General features: G+C 37.1%; 1 protein-coding gene across 1 annotated transcript in view; it reads right to left on the bottom strand.

Moving 5' to 3' along the window:
• LOC307132468 (transmembrane protein 132C) overlaps window positions 1-16,928 on the bottom strand; it is a 414,322-nt gene that overhangs the window by 112,756 nt on the left and 284,638 nt on the right. Inside the window, exon 4 of the mRNA XM_079826812.1 lies at window positions 3,632-3,818. Within this exon, the coding sequence (XP_079682938.1) occupies window positions 3,632-3,818 (187 nt within the window). The remainder of the gene's footprint in view (window positions 1-3,631; window positions 3,819-16,928) is intronic.

The raw sequence follows: 16,928 nt of genomic DNA on the forward strand, positions 1-16,928 counted from the left end.
ATAAATTCTGATGTAGTGAACATGAAAGGGGTCATATGACGGTTCTAAAAAGAACATTATTTTGTGTATTTGGTTTAATGCAATGTTTTTACAAGCTTTATAGGTTAAAAAAGTCATTATTTTACACATACCATACATTATTGTTGCTCCTCTATGCCCCTCCTTTACGAAACGCGTCGATTTTTACAAAGCTCATCGTTCTGAAAAGCGTGGTGTGCTCTGATTGGCTAGCGATCCAGTGCATTGTGATTGCCCAGATTACCTTAAACATGTTACGGAAATGTCACGCCCCTTACCATATTTGGAACATCAGCTCCCAAAGCAATATTCACAATTGATAATGTCGGTACTACCTTATCAATTAAAGCCCGAATCTGATCCGGAAAATGCATATGACCAAGCTGACCGATCAATTTTGCCAGCGTGACTGGACCATAACGTATCATTTTGTAGGTTTGCATTTGTAATCGTAGAAACGACAAACAAGCGCTACTCTATACTGCTCAAAACTCAGTTTGAATAGTCAGTAGCAAATTCTTAAAAAATGAAAACATGCTTACAGGCTGTGTTTGTGAGTCAGAAGTGCCAGATTGTACTTGCAAAGACGGAATTGCCACACTTTTTAGAATCAGCCTTGTGTACAGCCGGCCTTGTAAGTTACTCTCCCAGGTTCTGGAAACAGTCCTCAGAAAAATGCGCAGCACACAGTCGAATATTTGGTTTGTCCTGTTCTGGAACAGTGTTGTAAATAAAGCTTAGCCCCTGTCCTCTTTTGGAAGGCCAAAAAAGTTACGCTGCCTTTCTTTGCATATACATTTGGCCGGTGTTATGAAAGTCTGCCCCCACAGACTGACAGATTTGTGGGGGCATGTTTGAATGAAGCATTATAGGAAAGTGTGGCTGAGCCAAGGATTAGTTCAAATCTCATCCAAGATTTTCATGTCTTTCTTTCTTCAGCCCAAAATAAAAAATATTTTTGGAGGAAAACATTCCAGGATTTTTCTCCACACCATTGACTTCCATGGCAACCAAAATGTTGAAGGTCCAAATCAATGCAGTTTCAAATGGCTTTGAAGGGCTTCAGAGGCTCTAGACGAGGAATAGGTTCTTATCTAGTGAAATGATCTGTCATTTCCAAAAATTAAATAAAAATGTATATACTTTTTAACGTAAATTGCTGATCTTGCGCTGCTCTGCGATGTGCCAAGGATTGCGTAATAACGTCGAAAAGGTCACACTAGACACAGGCGGAAGTAGCGCCCCTCTGTTTACAAAGTGCATGTGCAAAGACTAATACAAACGTCCTTTAGCAAAAAAAAAAAAAGTAAAACAACGATGTCGGACGATGATGGTTGAAGATGGAGTATTTTTTGGTAAAGGGCGTTTGTATTAGTCCTCGCATGTTCGCTTGGGGCGGTACTTCCCCCTACGTCTAAGTGTGCCGTTTTCACTGGCGACCAGAGCAATTTAGGTTAAAAAGTATATTCATTTTTTATTTTTTAAATGACCGATCGCTTTGCTAGATAAGACCCTATTCCTCATCTGAGATCATGCAGCGCCTCTGAAGCCCTTCGAAACTGCATTGATTTGGACCTTCAACATTTTGGTTGCCATGAAAGTCAATGGTGTGGAGAAAAATCCTGAAATGTTTTCCTCAAAAAACTTATTTTCTTTTTGACTGAAGAAAGAAAGACATGAAATTCTTGGATGAGATGGGGGTGAGTAAAATATCAGGAAATTTTCATTTTGAAGTGAACTAATCCTTTAATTTTTACAAAGAATATATCTTTGGGCTTGAGACTTTGAGCTTTGTAACTCTTCAGATTATTAAGCAACTATAGTTAATAGTGAATATTTGTACTTTACAGTGTTTTTTTCTCCATTTCCTGAAAAGTAGCAGTTTTGGACATACTGTACAAGGTTTCTCTTTACCTATAAATGAGATATATCTTTTTTTCTATTACTTAGATGTTAAATTATTACACAACCTTACATAAAACTACTGGAGATAGATAAAATATTGGATAAAACTCACAAAGAATCACATGACTGCAGCAAATTGATTCTATTATTGCATAGACAAATGGACAAAGCATTATTGATTTCAGAAATGTAAGACGTATGTGTTAAAGAGAGATGGAAATTGATCTGCTGTCTTTAGAACATTTTTTAAGGGACATTTTTACAGCAGTCTAAACCTTTAAGTGAGAGTTTAAGTGACATATCTAATTGCTATGATTATATCGTCATTTTTATTAACAGGCCAGTTGATGTTTGTGTAAATCTCAGTTGGAGACTGCATTTTCACATTGATTTTTCAGTATGATTAATAATTACTATGCAGGCATTAGCAAGAAAGGAGGTAATGACTAATGGTATATACATATGCGCGCGCGCACACACACACACACACACACACACACACACATACACACACACACACACACACACACACACACACACACACACACACACACACAACTGCAATCATTTAAAATTACTCAAATAACATTGTTTAAAGCAAATTCGATTCAAGCTAAATGACAAAATGACAATAAAATAATCAAATTTCATTATTCTGGAATTTCTCAATAGCTGAAACAATAGTAGAGCGACTATTGAGTCTGAATATTCTTCCACACAGTCATGGCTACATGGTGTTCATTAAATCACAGAAAAAGTATACTACCACATCAATAAGCACATTTCCTTCCTGTCCATAAAACTCTGTCGGCACTGATTATTCTGATTAATAATTACTATAAGAGACTAATGTTAAACTGTTGTGAATTCAAATGTTTTTTATGTATTGGTGAGTAACTAAATGTGAACTAGACGTGATTTAATAAGAGGCTTAGATTGGATAATTCCTGTAAATTAATCCTTAATCATGGTGATTTAAAACCGAATGCATAACTTTTAATAAGCCAACATAAAAGAGAAGACCAGCTAAAAACATGCAATTATTTTGTTTTTATGTGATTTGTTCAAGTTTCCTTTTCCGATTAATCAAACATCACTCACTAAATGTATATAAAGTGCCAATAATGTTCTAGTCTTGAATGACAAGAGGTTCACACCTAAATTTATTTGACAAAAAAAAAAAAAACTCTTCATGTTTCTCTTGAGGAAGTTCAAATTAACATCAAGAGTACAAATTAAGGTGGTAAAAATGTGGTAACACTTTATGTTACAGTGTCATTGTTACTTACGTTACATGTAGTTACTATAGTAATAACTATAAAGTATGCATAATTACATGCAACTAACCATAAACCAAACCAAACCCTAATCCTAACCCTATAGTAAGTAATGTATGTGATAACTTAATATTACTCTGTACGTACATATATAATTACAGTGTAACAAAGACACCTTTGAGACTTTTTGTTTTTTGAGAGCTCAACTGCAATTTTATGTTTGATTCTGGTCACTCGTGTCTTAAATATTTTTACTGGACCATTGCTCTTTAAAACATGAGATTATGCTAAACCAAAAAATGTTCACGACAACCCAGACGGTTCATTTTACTTAAAAGGGAGGACTGCCTGCTTCCTTTATCTTTCTGTCCCAGCACTCCCCGAAGAGACCCAGCACCTCCCCTGAGAGACTGCTGAAATGACGTTCTCACCATAGCCAACGGCACGATGCCAACTAGGTCTTTCTGTGCCAGGTGGATGTGCGTCTCTGTTTCCTCATTGCCGGCCCTGATGCCCGGGTATTCCACTGCCCAGGAAATGGACCTGCTTCCCACCGTGCTGCCGACACCGTCCACCTCCAGATCCACCTGAACGACCCTCTGCCAGCCCGGCTCAATGCTGAAGAAAGAGAGAGAGAAACCAAGAACAGCTCTGAAACTGAGAGTTTTCCAATAATTCATGGCATTATTAAGGCCCTATGATTTCCACAATGCAGAAAATGTGGACGGAAACATGGAATCCAGTCATAAAAAAGGCATTTACAGTCTAACGAATCATACATCGGTATCAGCCCTTTTTTTTCACTTGAAGGTATGTACCTTCAAGTAGGTTTGCCAACCACCATTAAAAGGAAAAGAAGCTCTCATGTGTAAGAACCAATGAGGTCTATTCTAGCGTGTCAAACGTGCACATTCAAGCCTCCGTGTTTTGCATATTTGATGTGCACTTTTGTAAAGAATCACTCAAAAGTCATGCAAGTCTTTGTGTCCTGTGAAGCGCTAGTACAGACTTACTGTAGAAGTGTTAACTTCTTTGTCATATACATTTTTTTTACTTACTTTTCGTCATTATTTTCGTCAACAACATTTTTTCACAGACAAAAATGGGTTAACTAAATAAAAAATAGTTTTGAATGACAAAAACTATGACGACAATCTATTTACATTCGTCAACGAATAAAAACGAAACAAATGTTAGGGAGGGACGATTTGGGGAGAGATCCAGTCAGAACTGATGTCCTGCGAGTGAAGTGCGCACATTTGAATTGTAACGTGCTATACCCAGCAGGACATGAGTTGCCATGCGTATGATGCATGTCTGATGTCTCATAAGATGTTAAAAAAATGTAAACATCTGGGAGAAAGAGAAGAGCAGACATATGGATAGATCTGAATAAGCGCGACGATGCGAAAGATAACTCTTCTAGCACACCCAAAGCACGCAGCTGTACACATAAAAACTACCTCTTAAAGCCCTTTTCCGCATCTGAATGGACAAACCCACACAACATTATGTCAAAATGTACATTTTGGACAGTATTTAAGCACACAGTCTTATCTTAAGACTTAAGAGAACGTAAACACTTGTGAGAATATCGGATGTGCATCAGTGCATTAAAGTGACAACAGCCTAATAAACCGAATGCCGTCTTTGCCCTTAATCTTAATTAAACAACTAAAGAAAAAGAGGAAAGCATTCACTGCTCTTTAATAGCTTTAATACGTATTAATTATATACAATTTATACAAATAAATATGTTTCTTTGAAAGAATAAAGAATGATGTGTGCAAGTTGTTATAAACAATGAATAGGCCAATATCATTCATTGGAAAGAAGACCATATGTTCGTCTTTAGGCGAAGTTTTATTTAATTTTAAGATAAAGACATGTTATATGTCACAGCAGTCTGTATTGCATGTTCAAACTTCAAGATCATTCATATTAACAAGTTAATAAATGTTTTCTCCAGGAGTATATAATGGATAGGGCTTCAAACTGCAGCAAAAACGGTCGCATTTGCGACCAAAGATATTCATTTGTGAGTTATATTTTTGCTGAGATCGCCACTGGCCACCATATAAATGTACATGTTAGGATTAAGAAATTGCTTGCCTTTTTACCGGTGTTCTGTGATGAGTAGCCCATCACATTTTTTGTTGTGTTGACGTAATAACATGAGACGACGCAGCAAAGTTACAGTGGAAAAAACCTCACTGAGTCTGAGTGCCAAAATACGAACGGAGGCAGCAAGGTCAAAACGAAAAATATTGGGCTTTTTCAAAGTCCTCATCTCTATCGATCAACAACAACGATGACCAGCAGGAGAGAGATATAAAGCTACGGAGATGTGTCAATGAATGAACATCCACGTAAGTTACTGTAAAAGTGCAGAAAGACAGTGTCTATTTCGTGCACAACGTGGATAAACTACAACAGATAAACATGACAGCTGTGTGGACGTGAACTAATCGTTAACAATTCTTGTTTTTATTTGATACTGATATAGATTCGTATCCTCAATATCTTTTAATCTTTGCTGTTTTCTGTTACTGCCTGAACTTCACGTTTGTAGCGCAGCCATCCATAATCGCAGTAAGATTTGTACTTAATTGTCACCTGTCACATTTAATGTGTTTGTTAATTTTATCACAAAATACAAGCAATAAATGTTGTTTTAGCGCTCTTTAATGTGGCCTGACAATCTACTCATCAATATTTCGACCTTGGAAAGAGCTTATATATCATGTCATGTAACGTCAAATTTACCTCAGAAAAGACATTCAGTGCTCATAAACTCATTAGTCAGAAAAATAGCTATAGAAAAACGTATTTTGCTAAATATATGCAGTGCATATCACTATATCATGCACTATATCATGCACTAATCCGTATATATTTACATAACCTGTTGTCTACATGAGAAGGAACGAAAGGAGCTAAAAATGAAATTAAACACCGCCCATATAATTGCATGTGAAGAGCTACCTTTCACCAAATTTATCAAACTATTTATCTGCCTTTCACCAAACTATACTCATTGGCCAAGTGATGCTGACATTATTGCGGTTCAGATTCTGTGTAAAGAATGATTCTTTGAGACTGAATGTAGTTCTCAAGTTGGAAAAGCAATTCAGTTACTGCTTTTTAGGTACGTTTTAGTTCCCAGGACATTCACAAGATTCTGATGCTGTAAAAGGAGGGCAGATGTGACAACGCATGAAAAAATTCAAACCTGTTTTGGTGGCACTTAAAAAAATTATTTGGCGCTTATTTTTATCCCTAAATTGACTGGAGCCATGATGGCTTTGGAAATTTTAGGGAAAGTCTTAATGAATTACAATTTAACTACCTCATTAGATTTTAGTCAAATAAATCTACTGTAGATTTAGTCGACTAAAATCGTATTATATTTAGTCTACTAAAATTAGACTAAAACTAAAAAAATTCAGATGAGTAAAATAATGACAAACTAAATGGAATTTTAGTCAAAAGACTATGACTAAAACTAAATCAAAATTTTCTGTCAAAATTAACACTGATGTGGAACAGATTTACCTTTATTTGCCATCATACTATCTGAGCCGCAGCCGCAGAATTGCTGTGGGTTGTGTCTTGCTTCGTACTTACTGCATACAGATGTTTACAACTACCAATGTCTTTATACAGTATATATATATATATATATATATATATATATATATATATATATATATATATATATATATATATATATATATATATATATATATATATATATATATATATATATATATATATATATATATATATATATACTGATCTGGACTCGGTATAGGCAGATACTCATTTTTCAGATTGGATTCGGGGACACAACAAACTTGATCTGGACATCCCTAATATACACAATGAAAATCAAAGGTCTTCATGACAACCCATGAAAATAAAGTTTGTTTTAACTTGAAGAAATTTTTAGATATATTACTATTGTACAATAGAATGTACATAACAAAATAATGTGAACACCTGGGAAATAGGAAATATTTAGTTTTACACCAAAATTTGCCTTTTATACAGCTTCCAACCTTATTAGAATAGATTAATATAACTATTAAATAGTCTTCAGCTGATCGTCTATCAGAAAATCTGCCAGTTGTTTCAGTGATGTTGAAGGAGAGTATCTGCTTCTCACTATTCTCTCCCAAACTGCCCACAGTAGTTCAATAATATTCAAGTCAGGTGATTAAGCGGACCAGGGCAGATAGTTCATCTTGTGCTCCAACTGTCCAGGTTTTATGATCATAACACCATCTTTTTCACATTTTGGCAGTGGTGCCTGAAAATACATTGTTAGAAACCGCAACTCTTTCATTGATGTTGGCTTTGTGCAGTTTTCTGTGGTCAGTTTTAGTGGAAACATGGTCTTCAGGGTGAATATTGAGGTTTGCTGTCACTTTACTGCAGTTGTTCTTTTTTATCTATTTCATCCCTATTATTGTAAAAAAAAAAAAAAAAAAAAAACGTTTTAATTGATTAGATATGCTTTTCATAATTAAAATGTAATTCAACCATTACAATGGAATCCATTAGAAAAAAAAGTTATTTCACAGGGCCCTAAAAATGTGTTTTTGTAAATATTTAAAAATAAATTATGTTAAATTGTTTCATGGTTTCAAGTAATTTGACAAGATGTTTGATTGCTAGCATTTAATTTAACCATTAAAATTAAGTCCAGAACAATTTACAGAATTTTGGAAAATATACAACAGATTCCATATGGTCCTACATTATGTTGAAAGAGAGGTAAAAAAAATAAATAATTAAAAAAAATAGCTAGACAGAGAGTTCAAAATAAATTGTGTGATGTAACAAGTCTCCAGAGAAAGCAGGTTTGAAGCCACGTCAAGTCACTTAGAATTTACCATCACGAGTCGATCGAGGAACAAGGAGATGCACAAGTGAGAGGCATCATAAAAGAGTTGCTGAGTGCAATGACACCGCACCGCACCGCAACACATTAAAAGAAGGATAGAGAGGAGAAACCCAACAGAGGAGAAAAGTAAGGCAGGAGGTATAAGAAAGGAAGTGATATGGAGAGACAGGGAACAGATGGAGGTAGACACATACAGAGACTACAGCTGACAGGAACAGAAGAACGAACGAGAGAGAGAGAGACAAACAGAGGGAGAGAGTGCAAGAAAAAGAAACAAAGAAACAGAAACTTCATTTTCTGCCTGAGGTGCTGATGATCACCTTGCCTCAAATTGCATGCAGAGTGTGAGAACAACAACACACTTTCTAATGTTTCTTTGGCTTTAGATCAGTAACTCCTGAAGTTTTCAAGCAAGTGGCCTGGATGGGTCAAGATAACAGTGTTGAAAGACTACTTGGAAATATAAGCTACGAAAAATAGCGACACTGAAGTTAAATAAGAAGACAGTATCTTTTCAAAATTCAAACAGAGGTGTATTTTGTTCTAAAACAAAAGAATGATGGGTTTTGAATGAATGAACAATCCCAGTTATGTCCGGTACACAGATCACCAATCATCACGATTTCTCTGGTCGTTGGCTCCTAAACGGTGGTCCTACGTCGTACGGTGAGAGAGGTTCAAAGACAGCCGTTGTCGCGATAGCCTGCGATAATTTTCTGACAGTGTCAGAAATGTATCATAATCATCTCACAGCGTGTTTGCTACTACGACCTATGTAATGTAAAGATCTTATAGGATTTCAGAAATCGCAGGTATTAGGCTCACAATATCAAAAATGAAGTGGTATATGTAAAGGCTAAACATCCTAAACATCCTTTTTTTTTTTTTTTTTACAGAACTAAGTCAAAAGATAGTACAGGGACTGAACTGATTCAATAATGAATGGGACTTTCAGATGAGAGAGAGGATTTTCTGAATGAACCAATTCATTAGAAAGAATCCAGCTTTCTCATGCTACATCTGAGAAAGAGTCCTAGTGAACTGAATTAGATTTTTCATCACCACATACAGGAAAGGTCTAGCTAAAGGAACTAATTCACTAGATTGAATAAAACTTTCCAATGCTACATATCAGAGAAAGGATTGTCCCAACGAACTGCTTCACTAGAATTAGTCAGACGTTCCAATGCTATAAATGAGAGAGAAGACTGTCCGACTGAACCGGTTCACTAGAATGAATTGGATTTTTCAATGCCACATACAGAAGAGGACTGTCCGAATGAACCGGTTCACTAGAATGAATTGGATTTTTCAATGCTACATACAGAAGATGACTGTCCGAATGAACCGATTCATTAGAATTAATTGGATTTTTCAATGCCACATACAGAAGAGGACTGTCCGAATTAACCTATTCGCTAGAATGAATTGGATTTTTCAATGCCACATACAGAAGAGGACTGTCCGAATGAAACGATTCACTAGAATGAATTGTATTTTTCAATGCCACATACAGAAGAGGACTGTCCGAAAGAACCGATTCACTAGAATTAATTGGATTTTTCAAAGCCACATACAGAAGAGGACTGTCCAAAACAACCGAGTCACTAGAATGAATTGGATTTTTCAATGCCAAATATAAATGGTAAATGGTAAATGGACTGCATTTATATAGCGCTTTTAACAGACCAATGGCCATCCAAAGCGCTTTACACATTGCCTCACATTCACCCATTCACACACCGACGGCGGTGTCAGCCATGCAAGGCGCCATCCAGCTCGTCGGGAGCAGCTGAGGACTGTCCGAATGAACCGATTCACTAGAATTAATTGGATTTTTCAATGCCACATACAGAAGAGGACTGTCAGAATGAACCGATTCACTAGAATGAATTGAATTTTTCAATGCTATATACAGAAAGAGGACTGTCCAAATAAACTGATTCACTAGAATGAATTGGATTTTTCAATGCTACATACATTACAGAAGAGGACTGTCCGAATGAACCGATTCACTAGAATGAATTGTATTTTTCAATGCCACATACAGAAGAGGACTGTCCGAATGAACCGATTCACTAGAATTAATTGGATTTTTCAATGCCACATACAGAAGAGGACTGTCAGAATGAACCGATTCACTAGAATGAATTGAATTTTTCAATGCTATATACAGAAAGAGGACTGTCCAAATAAACTGATTAACTAGAATGAATTGGATTTTTCAATGCTACATACATTACAGAAGAGGACTGTCCGAATGAACCGATTCACTAGAATGAATTGTATTTTTCAATGCTACATACAGAAGAGGACTGTCCGAATTAACCGATTCACTAAAATGAATTGGATTCTTCAATGCCACATATAGAAGAGGACTGTCCGAAAGAACCGATTCACTAGAGTGAATTGGATTTTTCAATGCTATATACAGAAAGAGGACTGTCCGAATGAATTGATTCACTAGAATGAATTGGATTTTTCAATGCTACATACAGAAAAGGACTGCCTGAATTAACCAATTTACTAGAATGAATCAAGACTTTCCAATGCTATGGGCCTGTCCAAAAACCCTCACTTCTGGTTTTTGCACTTTTTTTTGTCTAATTATGTGACAAATGTTCTGGAGTTTGGCCAAAGTGTTCAAGTGGACATGAAGACCACAAGAGTTTTAAGATTTTTGTTTACTCAATGGGACACACTTAATCACTGTGGCAGAGATGGGCACTCGAGTTAGTGACTCGGACTCGAGTCGCACTCGAGTCGCATTTTATGAGACTTCAGACTTGACTCGGGACTCGACCTGAAATGACTTCAGACTTGACTCGACTCCACAAAAAAGACTTGTGAAATTTTAAAAACAACTCAAGTCTTTAATCCTTATCTATCGTACATTAAAAAAAAATCTTTATTTGAATGTTATAATATCTGCTTCACATGTACGTGACGTGGTAGGTCGGACCCTTGTTATAGAATATCAATACGGATGTCCGTGTATTGCGCGCGTCATAAGAGTCCTATGAAACATGACAGGATCCATCGTGCCATATGTTCTCACATATGGATTTGTTACCGTGTCAGATCGGCTAGATGCAAAGAATGTGTGGAAAACAATTCAAGACGCAGGAACGTCATTTTATTAGACATTGCGTCCACAAAGGTTAATGACATTAACTCACACAGCTGACGGTGTAACGTTAGCTGTTTTACTGTGGTGTAGCCGAGTGGCTCTTTTGGGTTGCCAGCCTGTTAAAACATGAATCAAATCTAACCTTTAAACCTAGCACTACGTTTTACTTTTATCAATCTTTTTACAGCTTTTCTTTCTCTTAATGTATACACGAGAGAGATAGAAAGATGTTAATCCGTTTATTGCTTAAATTATTGCCAGGACAATAGGTTTTTTTTCACATTATAATGGATTACATCGTACGGCTGGATGTATCCCTTACATCTTAGGACTTGTATTACAAACAAAACAGATGATAGAAAGATCACATTTTGTCTATTAAAAAAAAAATTGGAATTTTGAATATTATGTCTTTTTTTTTTTGTAAGCCATAAAATGACTTGAGACTCGACTCGGACTCGTGAAAAAAGACTCCAGACGTGACTCGGACTCCAGTGATAAAGACTCCAGACTTGACTCGGACTCCAGCTTAAAGACTCCAGACTTGACTCGGACTCCAGATGAAAGACATCTCTGCACTGTGGTGATACAAACTACAAACTAATCTCTGCAGTCTCTGCACCAATAAAATGTAAAATACTTTACGTTTTACATCACACTGGCAAGTTTTCCTAGACACAATGCAAAATCAGGGTTTGTAAGTTTCTGAATGTGATGAATGACGCAATATGCTTAGCCTCAAAGACAGCTCTTAAGTGGTATTAGAGATAGTGTAGATTCAGTGTGCATTAAAGGGATAGTTCACCCAAAAATGAGAATTAGCCCATGATTTACTCACCCTCCAGCATCCTAGATGTATATGACATTCTTCTTTCAGATGAATACAATCGGAGTTACATAAAAAAATTTCCTTGCTAATCCAAGCATTACAATGGCAGTGAATGACAGCCCAAAATTGTAAGCCTTTGTAAAGTTTTACTTTATAATGTTTTAAATAACAAACCCATCGATTCACTTCAGAAGGCCCTTATTAACCCCCTGGAGCTGTGAAGTACTTTCATAATGGATGCACTTTTTTGGGCTTCAAATTGAGTAAATTATGGGATAATTTTCATTTTTGGGTGAACTACCCCTTTTCTACACTTTGGCATTTTTCATACTGGGGAAAGTCTTGCGCACTTACACTAAAAGAAAGAGTGAAAATGAAAACAGCACCCCAAATACAGCTTCATTTCGACAGCTCTATCTCTTGAGAGCATCTTTCATACAAATTAACATTCTCTCCTAGAACAGCAAGAGAGTCAGACACTGGATATGAAAAGAAACATCCCAGTTGTGAATCAACAACCCAATTTTCCTGACAAAACAGAGGTGAAGTGAATGGCAAATGAAAACGAAGGAAAATGTGTTTCATTTCAGGAACACTGACTCTGCTCGTTTCACTGGTCTCATGGCACACACATCCTCAAAGTTTCAGCCTGTCAAAACAGATGCCGAGTTGCTCTGAGGACCAACACAATCGGAAAGTCACAATCAGAGGCCCAGGGAGGAATCATACACTTCCTGTTGTAAATTAATACTTGATTGAACTTTTATTGTCTTGCAAAATATCACTGGTTACTTTCGATTACAACCAGGTTAATGCTGTGCAGCAGATGATTTTAATTGATTTGTTTTTGTATGTTAAAAACAAAATGTAGCAGAGTCTTTACTTTAAAATCTTAAAGGGTTCGTTCACCCAAAAATGATAATTTGACCATGATTTTCCTCACCCTCAAGTCATCCTATAGGTGTATATGACATTCTTCTTTCAGACGAATAAAATCAGAGTTATATTAAAAATGTCCTAGCTCTTTCAAGCTTTATAATGATAGTGACTTGTTGGGTAATTTTTGAAGTCCATAAGACTCATTCAGTGCCACATTCGACAACCTAGATCATAAAATACTCTTAGATCGACTACAAAATTACACTTATTCAGGGACAGGCATTAAAGTGGTTTAGATCATATCTATCAGAACATTACCAATTTGTGAATTTAAACAAGGAAAAATATAAGATTACGCCGGTAAATTATGGAGTGCTGCAAGGATCTGTGTTAGGCCCTCTGTTATTCTCAATATTTATGCTGCCACTTGGTAATATTATAAGAAAACATGGAATTAGTTTCCACTGTTATGCCGATGATACTCAGTTATATATTTCAGCACGACCAGATGAAATCTCTAAATTATCCAAGCTGACAGAGAGTGTGTTAAAGATATAAAATATTGGATGACCTGTAATTTTCTCCTTTTAAATTCAGATAAGACTGAGGCATTACTTATTGGACCAAAAACCTGTACAGAATCTCTTAGAATACAGTTTGTACTTGGATATACTCTTACTTCATACGCTACAGTTAAAGACCTGGGTGGTATATTAGACTCGAAAATCATAATTCAAATGTTACAAAATCAGAAACATCGCTAAGCTACGGAAAATGTTATCTGTTTCTGAAGCTGAAAAGTTTGTTCATGCATTCATGACCTTTAGATTACTAGATTAGATTCGATTTTTCTAAATCTAAAGGCCTGTACACACCGGGACGAATATCGCACGTGCTTATCGCCAGCGTTTTTCGTGACGTTTTTCGGCGCGTCTTGAGTGTTCACACCCAAGCGATTTCCACTGGCGATGCGCCGAGTGAACGTGCACATTCAGTAGATGCGCTCCCGGTACACAAGGTGGTGCTGTGGCACTTTAAGCTTCTGACACTCGCTTGTCACACAGAAGAAAAGGAGAGACAGTATTTACGTGCTTGCCAAAACCACAGATATATTATGTCTATGGCAAAACCATTCACACACTTGTTGCTAACTGGCAAGCAGCATTAGCAGCCCATCTTCTTCTTTGTCTACTTACTACTTCTTCTTCGTATCAATGTGTGCTCGGCAAGACCGATTTTGTGCTTGAGCGCCACCAAGTCGTGTTTTACTGTCACTTCAGCAGCTCCAGGCACGTGAACAAAAGCGCTGATCGGCCAGTTTTTAACGCGCCGCGTCAAAATAAAAAAACGAACCCGAGGCGTTTTTTTTTAAATGACGCTTTTACGCCTGCCGTTTTACGCGTCGGTTTGCACACCCACATTGGCCCCCATTGTTTAGTTACGAGGCGTTAAACGTCGGCGATAAACGCCCGCAAAAATTGTCCCGGTGTGAACAGGCCTTTAGACTAGATTACTGTAATGCATTACTAGCTGGCTGTCCTGCATCCTGTAATGTTCAGTGTTTTGGTTTTGTTTCATGTTTCCTGGTCTTATCATGTGTTCCTGTTTGCCATGTGATCATTGTCATGTGATTCCCTTGTCCTCATGTGTTTTTAGGTGTGTTCGACATCGGCTGCGGCTGGATGCAACTGCTCGGCGAGAGTAGCCGCGTGCAGGCGGGGAGGAGCTGCAAACGGAGACGTGAAGTCTGACACTTTCTGCTTCCCGCAGTGACGCTCGCGCTGTGTTTGCATACTTTATCAGCTGAAGTGAAATAAATGCAATATTTGGCAATACACAGATTTCAGAGACATTATTGTCATCTAATACTTCATGTACTGCTTAATACAGGGTGTGTTTGTACAAGAATAAAGTTCAACATATAAGCCTACACTATCAATAAAGTGGGGTCTATGATTTTAATCAGTTCTATTTTGATAAACATGACAATATAACATCGCGACTACATGAAAGGAGGTTTTACTGTTATAAAAAAACAGATTTGTGCGCATTAGTGGAGCTGAAGGTTTTAGAATAAACACGAAACACATGTGATCGCTGTCATGCGGTGAATCTGGCCAATCGTGGAACGGCTGTGTCGTCATCAGAGCCCCTGCAGCCTCGAGCAGCTGCTCTGGAGAAACTGCACCGGCTGTATTCGCCGGCTGCTCTCGAATCGCTCTCGCGGCACTTTGTTGACATACGTCACTGTCACGTGGCGTCGCCGCTGCCTCAAGTCGGACAAAATTTCTAACCGGCATGCACTGCTTCAAGTCAGCCGCCGATCGGTCTGCGCATCGCTGGGTGAAGTCGAACAAGCCTGTTCTCATTGGTTGTTTTAGTCATGTGTTCACAGTTCAGTTCTGTCATTGGTTCATTGTTCTGATTGTTCACAGGTGTGTCTTGTTTAGTCATTAGTCTTTGGGTATTTAAACCCACATGTTTGCCATTAGTCTTTGGGTATTTAAACCCACATGTTTGCCATGTGTCCTTGTTGAGTATTGTTCCCTGTATACCACTGTTGGTGAGTTCTCTATTTCTAGTCAAGTCTGTTTCTAAGTCATTGTCTGTTTTGTATCTGTTCATGAACCTGTAAATAAACTGCACTCGGGTTCATCACTACAGCTTGCCTTCAGTGGATCAATTATTACACATCCTCAATAAACACGCTACAATTAGTCCAAAATGCAGCTGCTAGAGTTCTTACTAGGTCAATAAAATTTGATTATATAACACCAATTTTAACATCTTTACACTGGTTACCAATTAAGTTCCGTATCAGTTATAAAGTATTGCTACTGACTTATAAGGACCCAAACGGTGTAGCTCCTGTGTATTTAACTGATCTTCCATTGCCTTATAAACCATCACAATCTTTAAGATCACTAAACTCTGGGCTTCTGGTAGTACCTAGGATATCTAAGTCCATTAAAAGAGGAAGAACGTTTTCATATTTGGGACCTAAACAATGGAATAGCCTTCATGATAATGTTCGGGGGTCAGACTCTCCCAGTTTAAGACTAGATTAAAGACGCATTTCTATAGCCAAGCATTCACATAATGCATCTCATAACCTTGTACTCCAGTTATATCAGTGCACATGACTGTCTTTGCTTAATACTTTTAATTAACAGCAGCTACGCTAATTATTTTCCTGTTCTGATTTATCTCAGGACGCCCATCCCGAGGTAACTAGAGAGTGTCAGCTTCAGTCTGGATCCAGCCTCTTATGAAGACTTCAGATGACCATCACTTGTGAAGAGATGACTCCAACTCGTGCAAGGACTTCAGATGACGCAGCTCTGCATCAACACGCACCCATTATTATTATTATTATTATTCTGAAATACATAACGTGGACACATCACTTTAAATTGTAATGTAGATGCATGCATTTTCTGTGAAGCTGCTTTGAAACGATGTGTATTGTGAAAAGCGCTAAACAAATAAATGTGAATTGAATTGAATTACATATGCCCTGGAGGGACATATAAAACGTTGTAAAGGAGATGTCTAATGCTATTTCATGCATTCTGACTTATTTACACTTTTAAAGAGTTGGATTCTCATGCTAAACATGGCCAAAATAAAAATAAAAAAACGAGTTGGACATATGATGGAGGGTTTCTGTTCCAAAACACTCCTTCAGGATTTTAAAGTTTCTGAAAGTTTTTTTCCGCGTATGGCCCTGTATGGCATCATGCAGGGCGGAATTCCTTGTATGGGCACTTCTCCCAAATGGGTAACACTTTACAATAAGGGTTAATTTGTTAATATTAGTTAATGTATTAACTAACATGAACTAACCATGAGCAATATTGTTACTGTATTTGTTAATCTTTGTTAATCCTTGCTAATGTTAGTTAAGGTTAGTTAATGTTAAGCTGTTCATGGTTTGTACATGTTAGTTCACAGTGCATTAACTAATGTTCAAAAGATTTT

The sequence above is a fragment of the Gobio gobio genome, assembly GCF_949357685.1.
Source record: "Gobio gobio genome assembly, chromosome: 10".
In the NCBI taxonomy this organism is placed as follows: domain Eukaryota; kingdom Metazoa; phylum Chordata; class Actinopteri; order Cypriniformes; family Gobionidae; genus Gobio; species Gobio gobio.